The 12,969-nt window shown below is 50.8% G+C and overlaps 1 protein-coding gene across 1 annotated transcript; it reads left to right on the top strand.

Annotated features, from left to right (window-relative positions):
- Positions 1-9,157: 9,157 nt before the first annotated feature.
- Positions 9,158-10,847, top strand: LOC121833997. Its single transcript, XM_042287730.1, has 2 exons — positions 9,158-9,418; positions 9,554-10,847. Exons 1-2 carry the CDS (start codon positions 9,158-9,160, stop codon positions 10,829-10,831), a joined length of 1,539 nt encoding a protein of 512 aa, XP_042143664.1. The 3' UTR covers positions 10,832-10,847.
- Positions 10,848-12,969: the final 2,122 nt, after the last annotated feature.

Raw genomic sequence — 12,969 nt, forward strand, 5'->3', positions numbered from 1 at the left:
AACGGCTTTAGTTTCTCTCCGGAAAAGACGGTAACTGTCTGTTACTCCCGTATACGGGGAGTCCCTGCGGTTCCTTCTCTATATATGCGACAGACCCCTATCCCGGTGAAAGTAGATCACAAGTTTCTGGGCCTCACTTTCGACCGTAAGCTTTCGTTTGTGCCTCATATAAAAAGTCTGAAGTTAAAATGCCAGAAATCACTGAACCTCCTTAAAGTCTTGTCCCACAAAACATGGGGCTCTGACCGTCTATGTCTTTTGCGAATCTATCGCTCGGTAATCCGCTCACGCCTGGACTATGGCAGCTTTGTGTACGGATCTGCTAGGCCATCAGCTCTTAAGGCACTTGATCCCATCCATCATCAGGGACTTCGCTTGGCAATAGGTGCCTTCAGAACGTCGCCCGTGCTCAGTCTCTACGCTGAGGGAAATGAGATGTCCCTTGACAGACGCCGATTCTTCTTAGGATTTATGTATTCATTGAGAATACGATCAGTCGCTCAGCATCCAGCCCGGGAGGCAGTGGAGGGCACGAAATATCAAAGGACATTCGAAAACAAGCCTAGCATTATCCCTCCATTCGCGATGAGAAATAGGAATGTGGCAGAGTCAGTTGGGATAGACAGTAAGCTTTCAGTTGCCGCAGTTCCAAAAACGGTGGCACCATGGGATTTCAGCTGCATACGTTGCGATTTGTCACTAACAAAGTTTAATAAAAAGGATACCCCATCCGAGGTCATGCGACAAGAATTTTACGAACTCCAGAAGCAGCATGATTCTCATTCACAATATTACACAGACGGCACAAAAACGGAATCATTTGTTGGCTGTGCCATGATCGGCCCATCAGTAAGAAGTGCTCGTAGGCTAAATTCGTTCGCGACAGTTTTCACTGCTGAACTGTGCGGCCTTCTGCTTGCAATAGATCACATCATCCAAACACGTAACTCCCGGTCAGTTGTATATACAGATTCGTTGAGTGCGTTACGGGCTCTGATTTCACTTGAAACCCCAAAGAATGCACTCATTGTTTTATTACAAAGCAAAATAGTAGCAGCTACCAGGAAGGGATGTGATGTTCTATTCTGCTGGGTGCCGAGCCATGTCGGAATCCCAGGGAATGAAGAGGTAGATTGTGCTGCGGGCACTTGTGGCACTCGTACTGTGGACATTAGTGGTATCCCATTTAGAGATTACTGTGCCCTAGTCAAATGTCATCTTAAAGCTCAATGGCAAACAGAATGGAGCCTACAGGTGTCCAACAAGCTGCACATGGTTAAGCCTTTTCTTGGTGAATGGGAGAGTGCTAGGCACAGAGACAGGTTCTATGAGGTAGTCCTCTGTCGCCTACGCATTGGGCACACGCGGCTGACGCATGGACACCTTTTGCGTGGGGAGGACCCTCCGGAATGTGAGCATTGCCAACAACCTTTGAGTGTCTTGCATATTCTTCTCGAATGCCCTGCGCATGATGATAAACGCCGCCATTACTTCTCCCAGCTCTACAAAGAGCATATTCCTCTACACCTTTGTGTGCTGCTTGGAAATGAGCCACTACTCCCACCCACCCAGGTTTTTAAGTTTTTAAAAAGTATTGATATTTTACACAAATTGTAGCATTATATATAATATAAGGTCCTAGTCCTATTTTATACATTTTTGAAATTACCAGCTACTAAAGCTCTTTTTTCTTCAAAACCCTCTTCTGCAATAGTATCACTTCTTGGCGCATCATAGCCTTAGTTGCTTTTGCGCCACAAAACCCCAATCTACTACTACTATCGAGCGCTATAGAAACCCCCAGGTATTCCGGCGTGACGCCGTTTCACGTTCCGCAATACAATTTTGAACTGGCCGAAAGTAACGCGGACAAGGTGGAAGCCATCAGGCGACAGTTTAGAGAAATCTTGGGCCCTATGACGATCGAGACCTTAAACCATTACACGGTAGATCAGGGTTTTGCCTACAAACTCGAACGCGCCTTTGAGGAACTCGGCGCGGTGCGCCAATGCGAATTCCTCTACAAGGCGCTCGTGGCAGTTAAGCGCATGACCAGGGTGGACGTGGCCTTTCGCAACGTGATCGAGTTTATAAATTTTGTGCTGCGCCGAGACGACTACAGGGTCATGAACGTCGTGTTGAAAAACAACAAAATCGACGTCGAGTGCTACGAACGGGTCGACATCGTGGAGAAGCAAATCTGCAAGCGGCAGTGGCGAGTCGAATTTAAAGAAAAGTATGGACGAGAACCGAGCCTGGCCGAGGAACTGTCCAGAAATCGCGACTTGAACGCTCGAGCGTTGTGTGATGCGGTGATGGATTACGAGGGAGGGCCCTCGATACTACAATTATAAAAATGATGGAATCGGACTCGCAGAAAAAAATATTGAGGAAATTCATCGAGGACTTTGTGATTGGTGAAGACATTTGGGAACGCACTGCCGTCGTTTATAAACCATATCAACACCTGTACACGGGCGACGTGTTGCGATACTTGCGGATTCAAACGGCCATCCGAATGATCATGGACGACGAGCAAAAAAAACCTACGAGAGCCCTATGAGACGCTCTGTTTGAAAACATATCCACGTTCGTTCGTTTCGAGAGAATGAGAATAAGCGTCGACGGACCGGCGCCCGCCGGACAAAGAAGACGGGTGAGGGATTTTATTCCCTGACAAAAGTCCCGGACATTAGTAGTCTACCGACAGACGTGCGATTGGAAATTGAAAAGTCCTTTACTCCTAATCCGAAATTGAAGACTCAGCTAAATAACCTTCTTCTGAGAAAGGCGATCGTACAATACTGTAAGCAGCGTCAGTACGACATATCGCAGTACCCGACAAACGTTCTGGCCAAACGCTACAAGTTTAGAGAGGTACCCCGCGACGTCCGCGAACACTTTGAAAAGGGAGTCGCCACCCACAACTCTGTCACCAAGCACCCGCTTTCGACAACGTTTCGCGAAAACGCCATCGCCGTCAAGGTCTCTTCTTACGTGAACAAACTCAAGAACAAAGAGCGTCTTCCGACGCGCGTTCCAGAAAATGTCGAGGCTCTGTTGAGAGGCATGGCTTTTAACGAGTAAATAAAAATGGTCAAATGTTCCAAGTGCGGTTTCTCGAAACGAACCGCCAGAACAAAGTGTTCGAGATGCAACAGGAACGGTCGTAGACTCGATACGAGAAAGCCGTATCGCCTCGAACATTTCACCAAGGAAGATCAAAGGCGCATTCTCGGCTCCATGCGGGTTAAACGAGGACAGAGTCCAACCTACCTGAAACTTTTATTGGGGAAACTAATTCAGGCCTTTGCTCGCAAACACCGACTGCCGGCGTCATGTCCGATCAATCGAGCCAGGCACGCGCTGATAACTCACGCGATCCTCGACAAGATTCGACCATCGAGTCAAAGAACGAGGAGGAGTCGTAGCAAGAGCGTCGCGCGGCGGAGGACTAGGAGCAGGAGCGGAAGCGTCGCGCGGCGGAGGAGTGGGAGTAGGAGCGTTCTCTCCTCGGGTCGAAGAAGAGGAAGGAAGAGGAGTCGCAGCGTCGGCAACAGGAGGAGCCGTAGCATTTCCATCAACCGAGGCCGACTCGGTCGCAGCGTCAGTGTCGGTAGGCGAACAATGTCCAGAAACGCCAGCAGCGACTCCAAGTACATGTATCCCGTGTAATAAAAAAATGTATCAAGTGCGCGTGGATTATTCTTTCGACCAACTCCCGCCGAGCCTGCTCAGGTTTCTCACGAGCGCTCACGAGGGGTTGCGGTCGGACAAGAACCGTCTCATAAAGCGTGCCAACGACGTGATCAGAGACTTTCAGGTCTTTAAGATGCACAAGCGCAGCGCCCCAATTTTCGTCAATCAATTTCCAGTTCACGTGTTGAATGACATGCACTCGATAGTGCCCGTGCGTAACAAGAAGGGCGACGTCATGTGCGGAAGGGAGTACGCCGAAACGGCCAAGGCTATTCGATCTAACTCGTTCTATCCCGTGTTTAAAGCGAGAAGCGACGGCGCAGCCCTGTTGGAAACCAAAGTCGGTAGGACCACCGGAGATAATCATTCGCCCTACGTTTCGGGAGTCTTGGTGAACGTAAACATTGACAAGATATCTAGCAAGTTTCACGACGTGGTCACCAGCCGCTCGATCAAGGTGGGGCAGTGGATCGACGTGATTCGCGACCCACCGCCGTCCTTTCTGGAAACCATAGTCGTGGCCTACGAGATGGTCGAGCTAGGCGAGTTGTATAGGACAATAAACGGCGACTTTACAAACTTGCCCACGCACGACACGTATTATTCCGACAACATCGTGCACCGAGAGTCTGGTGCAAAGTTTCGTCCAAACGCGCGCGACAACGTGCGAAAGGAATTCAAGTATCGCGTTTCCAATCGCCCCAACTACAGGATCGTGGACGACTGGGAAAAGAGACCGCTGGGTCCGTCCACGGATAGCTTCTTCCATTCGACCGGCGGAGGCCGCTACAAATCGACTCTGCGTACCAGACGGACGGTGTACGAGACAAATAATAATAATAATAATGAGCCCAAGTTTCACGGAAATTCGGACGACGACTACGCTGAGCGCAACGTGGATAGCGACGACGACGCTGAAGACGGTGACGACGGTGACGACGACGTCAGTGACGAGATCAGGCGCTACAAGTACAAGAGATACTACACCGAAAGCGATCACATTATGCGACCTTTGCGCAACGTCTAGTACGTGTCTTTTTTGAAATAAACAAACAATCATTCGAGAGGCTTTATTTTTCTACATACACAAAACGTACGTATATATACGCGCGCCTGCCGAAGCGCGTCGACAAACGTAGAACATGACCGGAGTAGCATCCAGCGTGTCCAAAGTGTTTCGCGAGGCCACCAAGTTTGATCAATCGCGAACCTTCGACTGGAGCAGAGTAGTGGCCAACGTTTATTCGGAAGACTCAAATGAGGAAGAGTTTGAACGAGAGAGGGTCGTCCTGTTCTCCGAAATTTGTAAACTTTCTCATGTGTCCGCGAACGCTCTGACCGTTTTGGACCTTGTCGACTATCCGACCTTGGAGGACGCACAATTGTTGTACATTGTTTGTACGTATACGCACCTCAAGACCATACTCCTGAGGAACGCCCCCCTATTGTCAAACTCTGCTCTACAATACTTGGCGACCTACGCTCAATCTCTCGAACATCTTCAAATCAGCAACAACGGTGGCCGTATCAGGAACGAGGGATGGATTCATCTGGCTCCTTTGCGTCGACTCAAGAGTTTGTGTCTGACTGGAATAAGAAACGCCAGTCGAGCTGTCCTTCGAGTGATATTGCAGAACAACGAATCTATATACGCTATCTTGGTGATAACGACGGAACTCTTCGCCTCTAAAGATAACGTGACGCACTTTGTCTTTTGCGCTTCGAATCAGTTGAGTCAGGAAATGTACGATTTTGTTTTTTGTAGCGAAACGTTATCTCCGTTTTCAGATAGCGAGTGAGGGTATATATATATATATATGTACTCGCACGTACTACGCTTACAGCAAAGCTAACCCTACCCTCTCCCCCGACGTCACGACACGACACGACTACTACCCTATAACCCAAAGCGACAATGGCTCGACTAGACAGGTCCCCATCTCTCCCGCTGGCCGACACCTGCGTACAAGTGTTCGCTCAGTCCAGAGTGTCAAACGTGGTGGATTGGAAAACAGTGGTGCTTAGTATATACCACGAAGAAGAGGGCTACGCTTGGGACAACGTGGAAGGGCAAATTCACTGTGCGTATACCGAAATTTCAATATTAAGAAGCTTTCCTACGCACATCACATTCTTGAAGTTGGTGCACTATCCAATGCTGCGAGACCGCCACGTCAGTGATTTGGTTCGTTTCTACCCGAACATCAAGACTTTGCTCCTACGTCACGCACCCGGCTTGACCAACGACTCTGTAAAGTGCTTAGCGGACGGTCTACCTAATTTGACTCACTTGCAGATGGGATCGTGCTATCACCTAGACGACGAAGCCTTGATGTATCTCGCAGAAAAGAGGATCATCGACGTTGGCATACGGAGCCTCTGCATGACCGGACTCGGATTTATACGCCGAGAAACGCTTCACCAATTTCTCAACGTGCCTCGAAGACTGACTACTCACCGCCAGAGACGTCCCCAACAAGGACGTCTACCTTGGTGAATACACTTTGTGTATTTCTAGCACAATGTCTCCGTCACTAAGAAACATTGCGCCAACCGACCTAGACGTTATCGAAGGTGTGGACGGTGTTGTGGGTGACATCGAGTACCAAGACCTCGACAGTGACGACGGTGACGGTGACGACGGCTACAGTGACGACTACGACAGTGACGCCGACGAATATCTCGAATCGGACGACGACAGAATGCTGGGTCCGATCGTCCTAAACACCTTCAACTACGACGAAGGATAAGACTCAATGGGCGAAGAAGACGACTGAGTTATGCTTGAAAATAAATATTTCGCGTGCTTATATTTTTGAGTCACGAATCGTTCTTTTGCATGCACACTACACTAGTGCCAGTACAAATAGTTTATTTAATGAATTCGATACATTCCACTCACTGCAGATTTACAAAGGCAACACACAAATTGCTCTCTCGAATTGTAAATCATTGGAAATAGACAATTTAAACATAAGGCGGCGTGGGCACAGGGCAAAGTAACTATACACACCGGACAGTTCATGCAGACGACGCAAATCGTCGTGGACGGATCGGACCGCTTCATGGAGATGCTCGTCTTGTCGATGCGCGTGGGATACGGACGTCCTACGCTCAGCGCCGAAAAAGAATCGCTGTTTTCGAGAAAGGACTTTAGCTTGTTCGGAGAGGAAAGATCAAACTTGGAAGTGGCCAATGCTGTTATAAAGTCTAGGCTGTATTTGTTTGAGACAAACTCAATGTCCTTGGTATATTCTAGCAACCAAAATAAATCGCTATTTCTATACACGTCGGACACCTCCTTGATGTAGGTTACGCTCGCGCACAATCGAAGATGGGGGCAGCGAGGGTTGTACTTGGCGTGTTTCTCGACTGGGTCGTCGTAGTCGGCTTCCCACGAAAGCAACCGAAGTCCGCAACAAAAGCATTCCACGGTCCGATCGGTCAGGTAATAAAATCCCGCAGATGCCATGTAATCCACGTCAAAGACGTCTTCTTCTTTTGGCCGAGCGTCGAAGGAGGCGAACCTCGCAGTGTAAGTCTGAAACTCGGGCCTAAAGGCAAGCGCTCGTTCGGTCACCACCGCCGAGACGTCTGGACTCAGCGTGCGTAGCGGTGCGTCACAGTCGGATTCGTGCAGTCCTTGGGGAAGTGTTTCGTCCGAGGCCACGATAGTAGAGAGTTGAGTCTTTTGCTGGCACATCGAGCAGCTGAGAATCCGCTTCTCTGGATCGTAGGCGAGTCCTGCCATGGCAAAGTCCTTGGGTGGGGGGGTACTGTTGCGCAAAGGCCACGTCGCAAAAGTTTTAAAGTCGGACATCACCTTGGCCACAGTCGGGTCGTGGTCGAACGAACAGTCTCCAGTAGAAAGACATGTTCTTAGCAAAGTAGACTCTAGAAATAAAGTCGATTTTGAGTCTACAGGCCTTGCAATGTTTGAATAATATGGTGCAGTCGAAACACGACACGCAGTGTCCGCACGGCAAGTAGGCAATGTTAGCCGGAGCCTTCATGCATACGATGCACCTCTTAGTTGATTCGTCTCGTGACTTTATAGCGGAATAGTGCGTATCACTGATCGCGCTATCTATCACAAAGTTACCCCACCTACCGATAGCCTTGTGATCGAACGAAGGAAGGGCGTTCACTGGCTCAAACAGAGTGTGACTGCCCAACGGAGTCGCCTTGCTGCTCCGAATGGCACTCACCATCGCCGATACGTTCAAGGGATGCGTCAGGTTGGCCGTGTACAGAGTACTCATAGTCCTGTTGCGGAACTTTGGGTCCTTGACGAGATCGTCGATCTCGGGAAAGTGAGACGCCCAGTACATCTCGCTCCTGTAAAACTTTTCGACTGCATCGTGCACGTAGTAATAGGTCTTGTTCACTCGTAGAAACACGCAATTGGGGGACCTGCGGGCGTGTAGCAGCCACGGATCGTCTTCTTCGCAGTCGAGGATCGAAAATACTTGCACCCCGCAGTAGAAACAAACGAATATGCGGGTCACTATCTGTTCGCGGGAGAGGTAGCCCTGCTCGTCGTCGTGCGAGCAGAAAAAGCCGGCCTTGGCGAACGCAGGGCCTCGAACATCGTGAAAGGTCTTGGCTCGAATCTTCTCGTCGACGTATCTCTTGTAGACCGGGTGAGAGTAGCTCGGCAAGACGGACACGACCTTTGCTACGTTCAGCCGCGGGTCCCTGTACTGCTCGAGAAACTTGCACGGCATTCGGCGGTGAAGGTCCATCGGGTGAAACGTGAGCGTCTCCCAGTCCTGTTCGGCGACTTGAAATTTGCAGTGCCGACAGTAGATGTGTTTCCGGTCAGCGCAATATTCTAGGCCGGCATAGGCAAAGTCTCGAGGCGTGGCTCTGGTGCGAAGTCGCCATTCGGCGAACGTCTTGAAGCGACGCACGACTTCCTTGCTTATGGGATCCGTAACGAGGTGCGCCATAGCGACGATAATGAGAGGAGCCCTCTACTCGGTGCGCAATATATATTCTCTCCATATCTAGGTTGACCTCGACTGGGAGCGGAGTCGACCTCCCATAGGCGGTAGCAATTTTGTTTATTATAAAAATGTCTGTCGCAGAAAATTTTTTAGACCTGTTGAAAAAGGGACGATGTCAACACTCGGTGAATCACGAAGACGCCACCGATATTTTATTACCCGTATTCCGGCAGCGGGGAAATCAAAACGTGTCTTACAGGAGAGATGGCGATAAATACGTGCCCACGCTCCTGAACGACACGTCGACCTTACTCGGCTACTCGTCCAAGAAACTCATGCAGCACATTACCAAGGCGCGCACGACGCTCCTGACCAACGGAGATGTGGAACCGGTTGCAGATATGCTCTTTCGCGTTTTCGAGCTCGGTAGTAACATACTGATGACGGTCGACATGGATCAGATGGCCATCCAAACGCTCCTGAATGACAATACAGTATTTCACTGCGTAATGGGAATCGAATACGTACGAAACAGTCTCAACATACTCAGGAAAACCTCTTCCTCGTCGACCACTCAGCGCGTCATCAGGGATCTGAAGCCGTACGTGGACGCGTACGCTACTGCCATTCTGCGCCTGCTACTCCTCTACATCGAAGAGATCTTTTCCCATGCGCGCGAGGCGACTCGCGGTATGGCGGTGGGCGCAAGGACGGCAGCCAAGATTACGGCGGTCATGCTAGTATCCCTGTGCAACTACGCGGCGGTGCGCGTAAAGTGCAACCCCATCTTTCAGTTTGAGAGCGCCATGGGCCACAACTGGCTCGACGTGGCCAACGGTCTCAGCCTCGTGCACAGGATCACGCAGCCACACACCGTCAACGAAAACATTGTCGGGGCCATTCGCGTAAAGTTTTCGCAAAACAAGCCACAGGACGTCATCAACCTCCTGGTCGAAGAGAGCAACAGGTTGTACACGAGTAACGTCGAGAACGGAGTGTACCGCTGCGACACCGACTACATGACGCTCCGGACCGTCATGCCGGCCGAGCGGGTCACGGACGACGTCAACATCATCGATCCGGCCATCTCTACGACGCTGCGTGACCACAACGAGCTCATCATGAAGAGTTCCGACACGATCCCCGTGCCGCGGACCAACCACTACGTGCTAGCCCTGCAGAAGGAGAAGGCGCCGGCCACCGAGGTGTCGGTCCTTAACATCGCCTCCATCATAGAACAGTGCATGAGCAACGGGCGCGTGGACTCTCGCTTCGTCGAAGTGCACAAACAGTCGGACCAGGGCACGCAGGAGCTCAACAAATTTTACAGCCAGGCCTGTTGCGTCTCGCCCCGTAACCTCGGTCTGTTTCTACAGTGCCTAAACTTTGAGATGATGGACTCGGACATGTTTGGGGCCACCTTACAGTGCCTCAAGATGACCAAGGGCATACCCACTCCGCGCCAGGAAGAAATTGCCACCTACTCAAACACGGCGCTATTTCGGATGGCCACCAACCTGTTTTATCACACGCGTTTCTGCAGGAGCTACCGCGGCGAAAACACCTACCTGTACGACTCGCGCTTCTTTAACGACTTTCTACTCTGGGTCCAGTCGCCCAACTATCTGGAACACCACATCTCGCCTAGCGTGTCGTCGTCCATCATCTCGTGGTGCACGTCCATGTCTACTGCCATGCACACTACGCGCGACGCCAACGGAGCGAAGTGCGCCATGGCGGCCATATCCACGTGCGAGGTGGACCAACGCGTACTAGCCGACTTTTTGAACATGTTCATCAAGCTCTTTATCGAGGACGAGACCGAGATTAGCGTCATCAACAAGAAATTTCTCGAGAAGGAACTACTCAAGGCTTTTGCCTCCGTGTCTAATTGCTACAACCTGTTTAGGGGGCAGTTTGTTTCGGCGACGGCCTTGCGCCTCTTCCTAGCCCGTTGTAGGTGGTCCGTGGCCGACGACGTGGAAGTCATCGTTCCGGTCGAAACAAAGTTTCTCAACAGACTGATATGCGACAGCGACGACCTGTTGTCCAACTCGATGCGAGACAAGCTCCGTAAAACCATGGAAGACGTCTCCACGATGATGGCGCCGCTACTCTCCAATCCATCCACGTCCACGCCTCGCAGCAAGGACGACGACAGCAACGTGCCCATATGCATTTGAAATAAAAAACCGCCAACGCCCCCATATACATTAACAAAAAGGTTCGGTGACTGATTTGAACGATCGAGGGAGTAAAATGTTGAAACAGGTCACGTTCGTCGATATCTTTTCGCAACAAAAAATGAGGACCCTGCGAGACTATCTCCATTGCGAACTGGACCTTTCGGTATCGATACCCTATAAAATCTGGATCGCTATCGCAAATATCTTTATTCAAAACAACGTCCCATCGGTCGTAGAGGGAGCAGAGTGTTGTCAGAAAGACAGCTCGTCGTCCCACTATCTACTCGTCTTTTCATACAGGGACAAGGACGCCAACCGAGTGGTGGTGGACTGCATAAACTTCATCAACGTGCTGCGCGATCTCAAGGTGCACGACGTGATATGCACCAAGCACTACGTCTACCTCTACGTCCGTCACTCGTCGGCGCATCACAACGTGCATGCAATTCTACCCTTTCTCCACCACGTTCTGCAAAGCTATGTAAACGACAAGACGACCACTTTGCCACTCGATTACACTTTCGATCCCCTGGAAGAACAAGAATCCTTCTTCGACGTGATTCCAGTCACGTACCACGGCACCTACGAGGTGACCACCTCTCTACCGGCGCTCGTGGCCAAAATCCAACCCAAGGAAGACGGACAGTATGTGTCAGATCGCCTTTATTGCGAGAAGCATTGGATGTGTCTACACAATCTGGTCGTCTCGAGGCTCGTCGACTGTTTCTACTACATCACTATACAGAAATTGCAGATATTAAAAGATGTTACAAAGTCAAACATTACGTCCACCAACGACTATGGCATTTACAAAGTGTCGTATTACAAGAAGTGACTCGCTTTCGCTTGTGTTTGTCTGCTTTGCCTAAAATAAACGCTTACGCTAGCTTGCACGCTGCTATACATCTGTGTCTCTATGTGTGTGCGTCTGTGTGTGTGTGTGTCCACACAAACGTTCTTTTATTCACAACATGTCGTTGTAAATGGCGTCGAAACTAGGAAATCGGAGGTTGCTCAGTCGCCGCTTGTTCTTCTTATAGGCCCGTCTGATGAGGCTAGTGGTGAACGTGCGAGACCAGTCGCTGCTCTGTCTAAAGATGCAGAAGACGCGTCGTAGATCCATCGTCTTGATGCAGGGACACAGACAGCGGGTCTCGTACCACTTGTAGACGGCAGCAAGGGCTTCCACGTCCGACCAATTGTCGTAGTCGTCATCAAACTCCATAGCACCCATCATGTAGAGCGCCGAAAGCGCCTTGATGGCGCTGGAAACCGCAAGGTGTTCGCCGCTAGATTCGATAACGTAAGCTCGTATGTCCACCGCAGATTCCAACGCGTCGCTGGCCTTTAGGGCCCTTATGACGCTCGCAACGTCGGCGAGACTCACGCGGCACGCCTTGTTCTGCCCCATGGTCGTGATCGGTCGCGTGACGAAAGCGTTTGTTGTCGCGTCCCTCTCTACCACGCGGTCTTCGTACACAAACTCTACGGGCTTTACGTACCACGCTAGCCGGTCCTGCTGCGTGGTGTAGAGCGTGGTGTACTGAAGCAGCTTCAGGTATTTCGTGACAATCTCCTCTACTTTCTGCCGACGCTCGTTCGCCTTAGGCCAGTCCTTGGACATTGCGGCCGCTCGCCTCCGCGTAGTGGACCCTTCCATAGGTGCCGCGGCATCGACCGCCGCCAGTAAAATGTCAAAGAAGCTAGTCTCCTTCGTTGCGGCGTTCATCATTGCGCGAAACAGGTCCACCTTCTTGCCGTCCACCTTTTTAGATGAGCTTATCATAAACGGGAGCATCTCGTAGCCGCCGTACAGCAAGATTGGCACCACAAACGACAGCGGGTGAAGATCGGAACTACTGACGCGTACAGCGCGAGTAAAGAGATCGTCCTTGATGTGGTAGTAACCCGCCTGACGACTGGGAAGAGACCTTTCCAGCAGAGACACGGCGTGTTGCACGCCGCCAAACTCGAACCTGTGTTCGTCCTGTCGCTTCTTACTCTCGCTGTACTGGCGGGCCGAATACACGTAGACGTCTCGCGAGGGTATCTTTTCCACGACCGCAGCTACCCCGAGGAGAATGTCCGAATCGTCGGTGACAACGACGGACACGTCCCAGCGCTCGTCGTTTGGC

This window comes from Ixodes scapularis, unplaced genomic scaffold (genome assembly GCF_016920785.2).
Source record: "Ixodes scapularis isolate PalLabHiFi unplaced genomic scaffold, ASM1692078v2 ptg000247l_1___fragment_3__unscaffolded, whole genome shotgun sequence".
In the NCBI taxonomy this organism is placed as follows: Eukaryota; Metazoa; Arthropoda; class Arachnida; order Ixodida; family Ixodidae; genus Ixodes; species Ixodes scapularis.

Bases quoted from the DNA above. Each gene is read 5' to 3' on its own strand.
- LOC121833997 (XM_042287730.1), top strand. From the start codon at position 9,158: ATGGGAATCGAATACGTACGAAACAGTCTCAACATACTCAGGAAAACC. The intron at 9,419-9,553 runs GTAAAGTGCAAC...GGGGCCATTCGC, and splicing joins GCAACTACGCGGCGGTGCGC to GTAAAGTTTTCGCAAAACAA.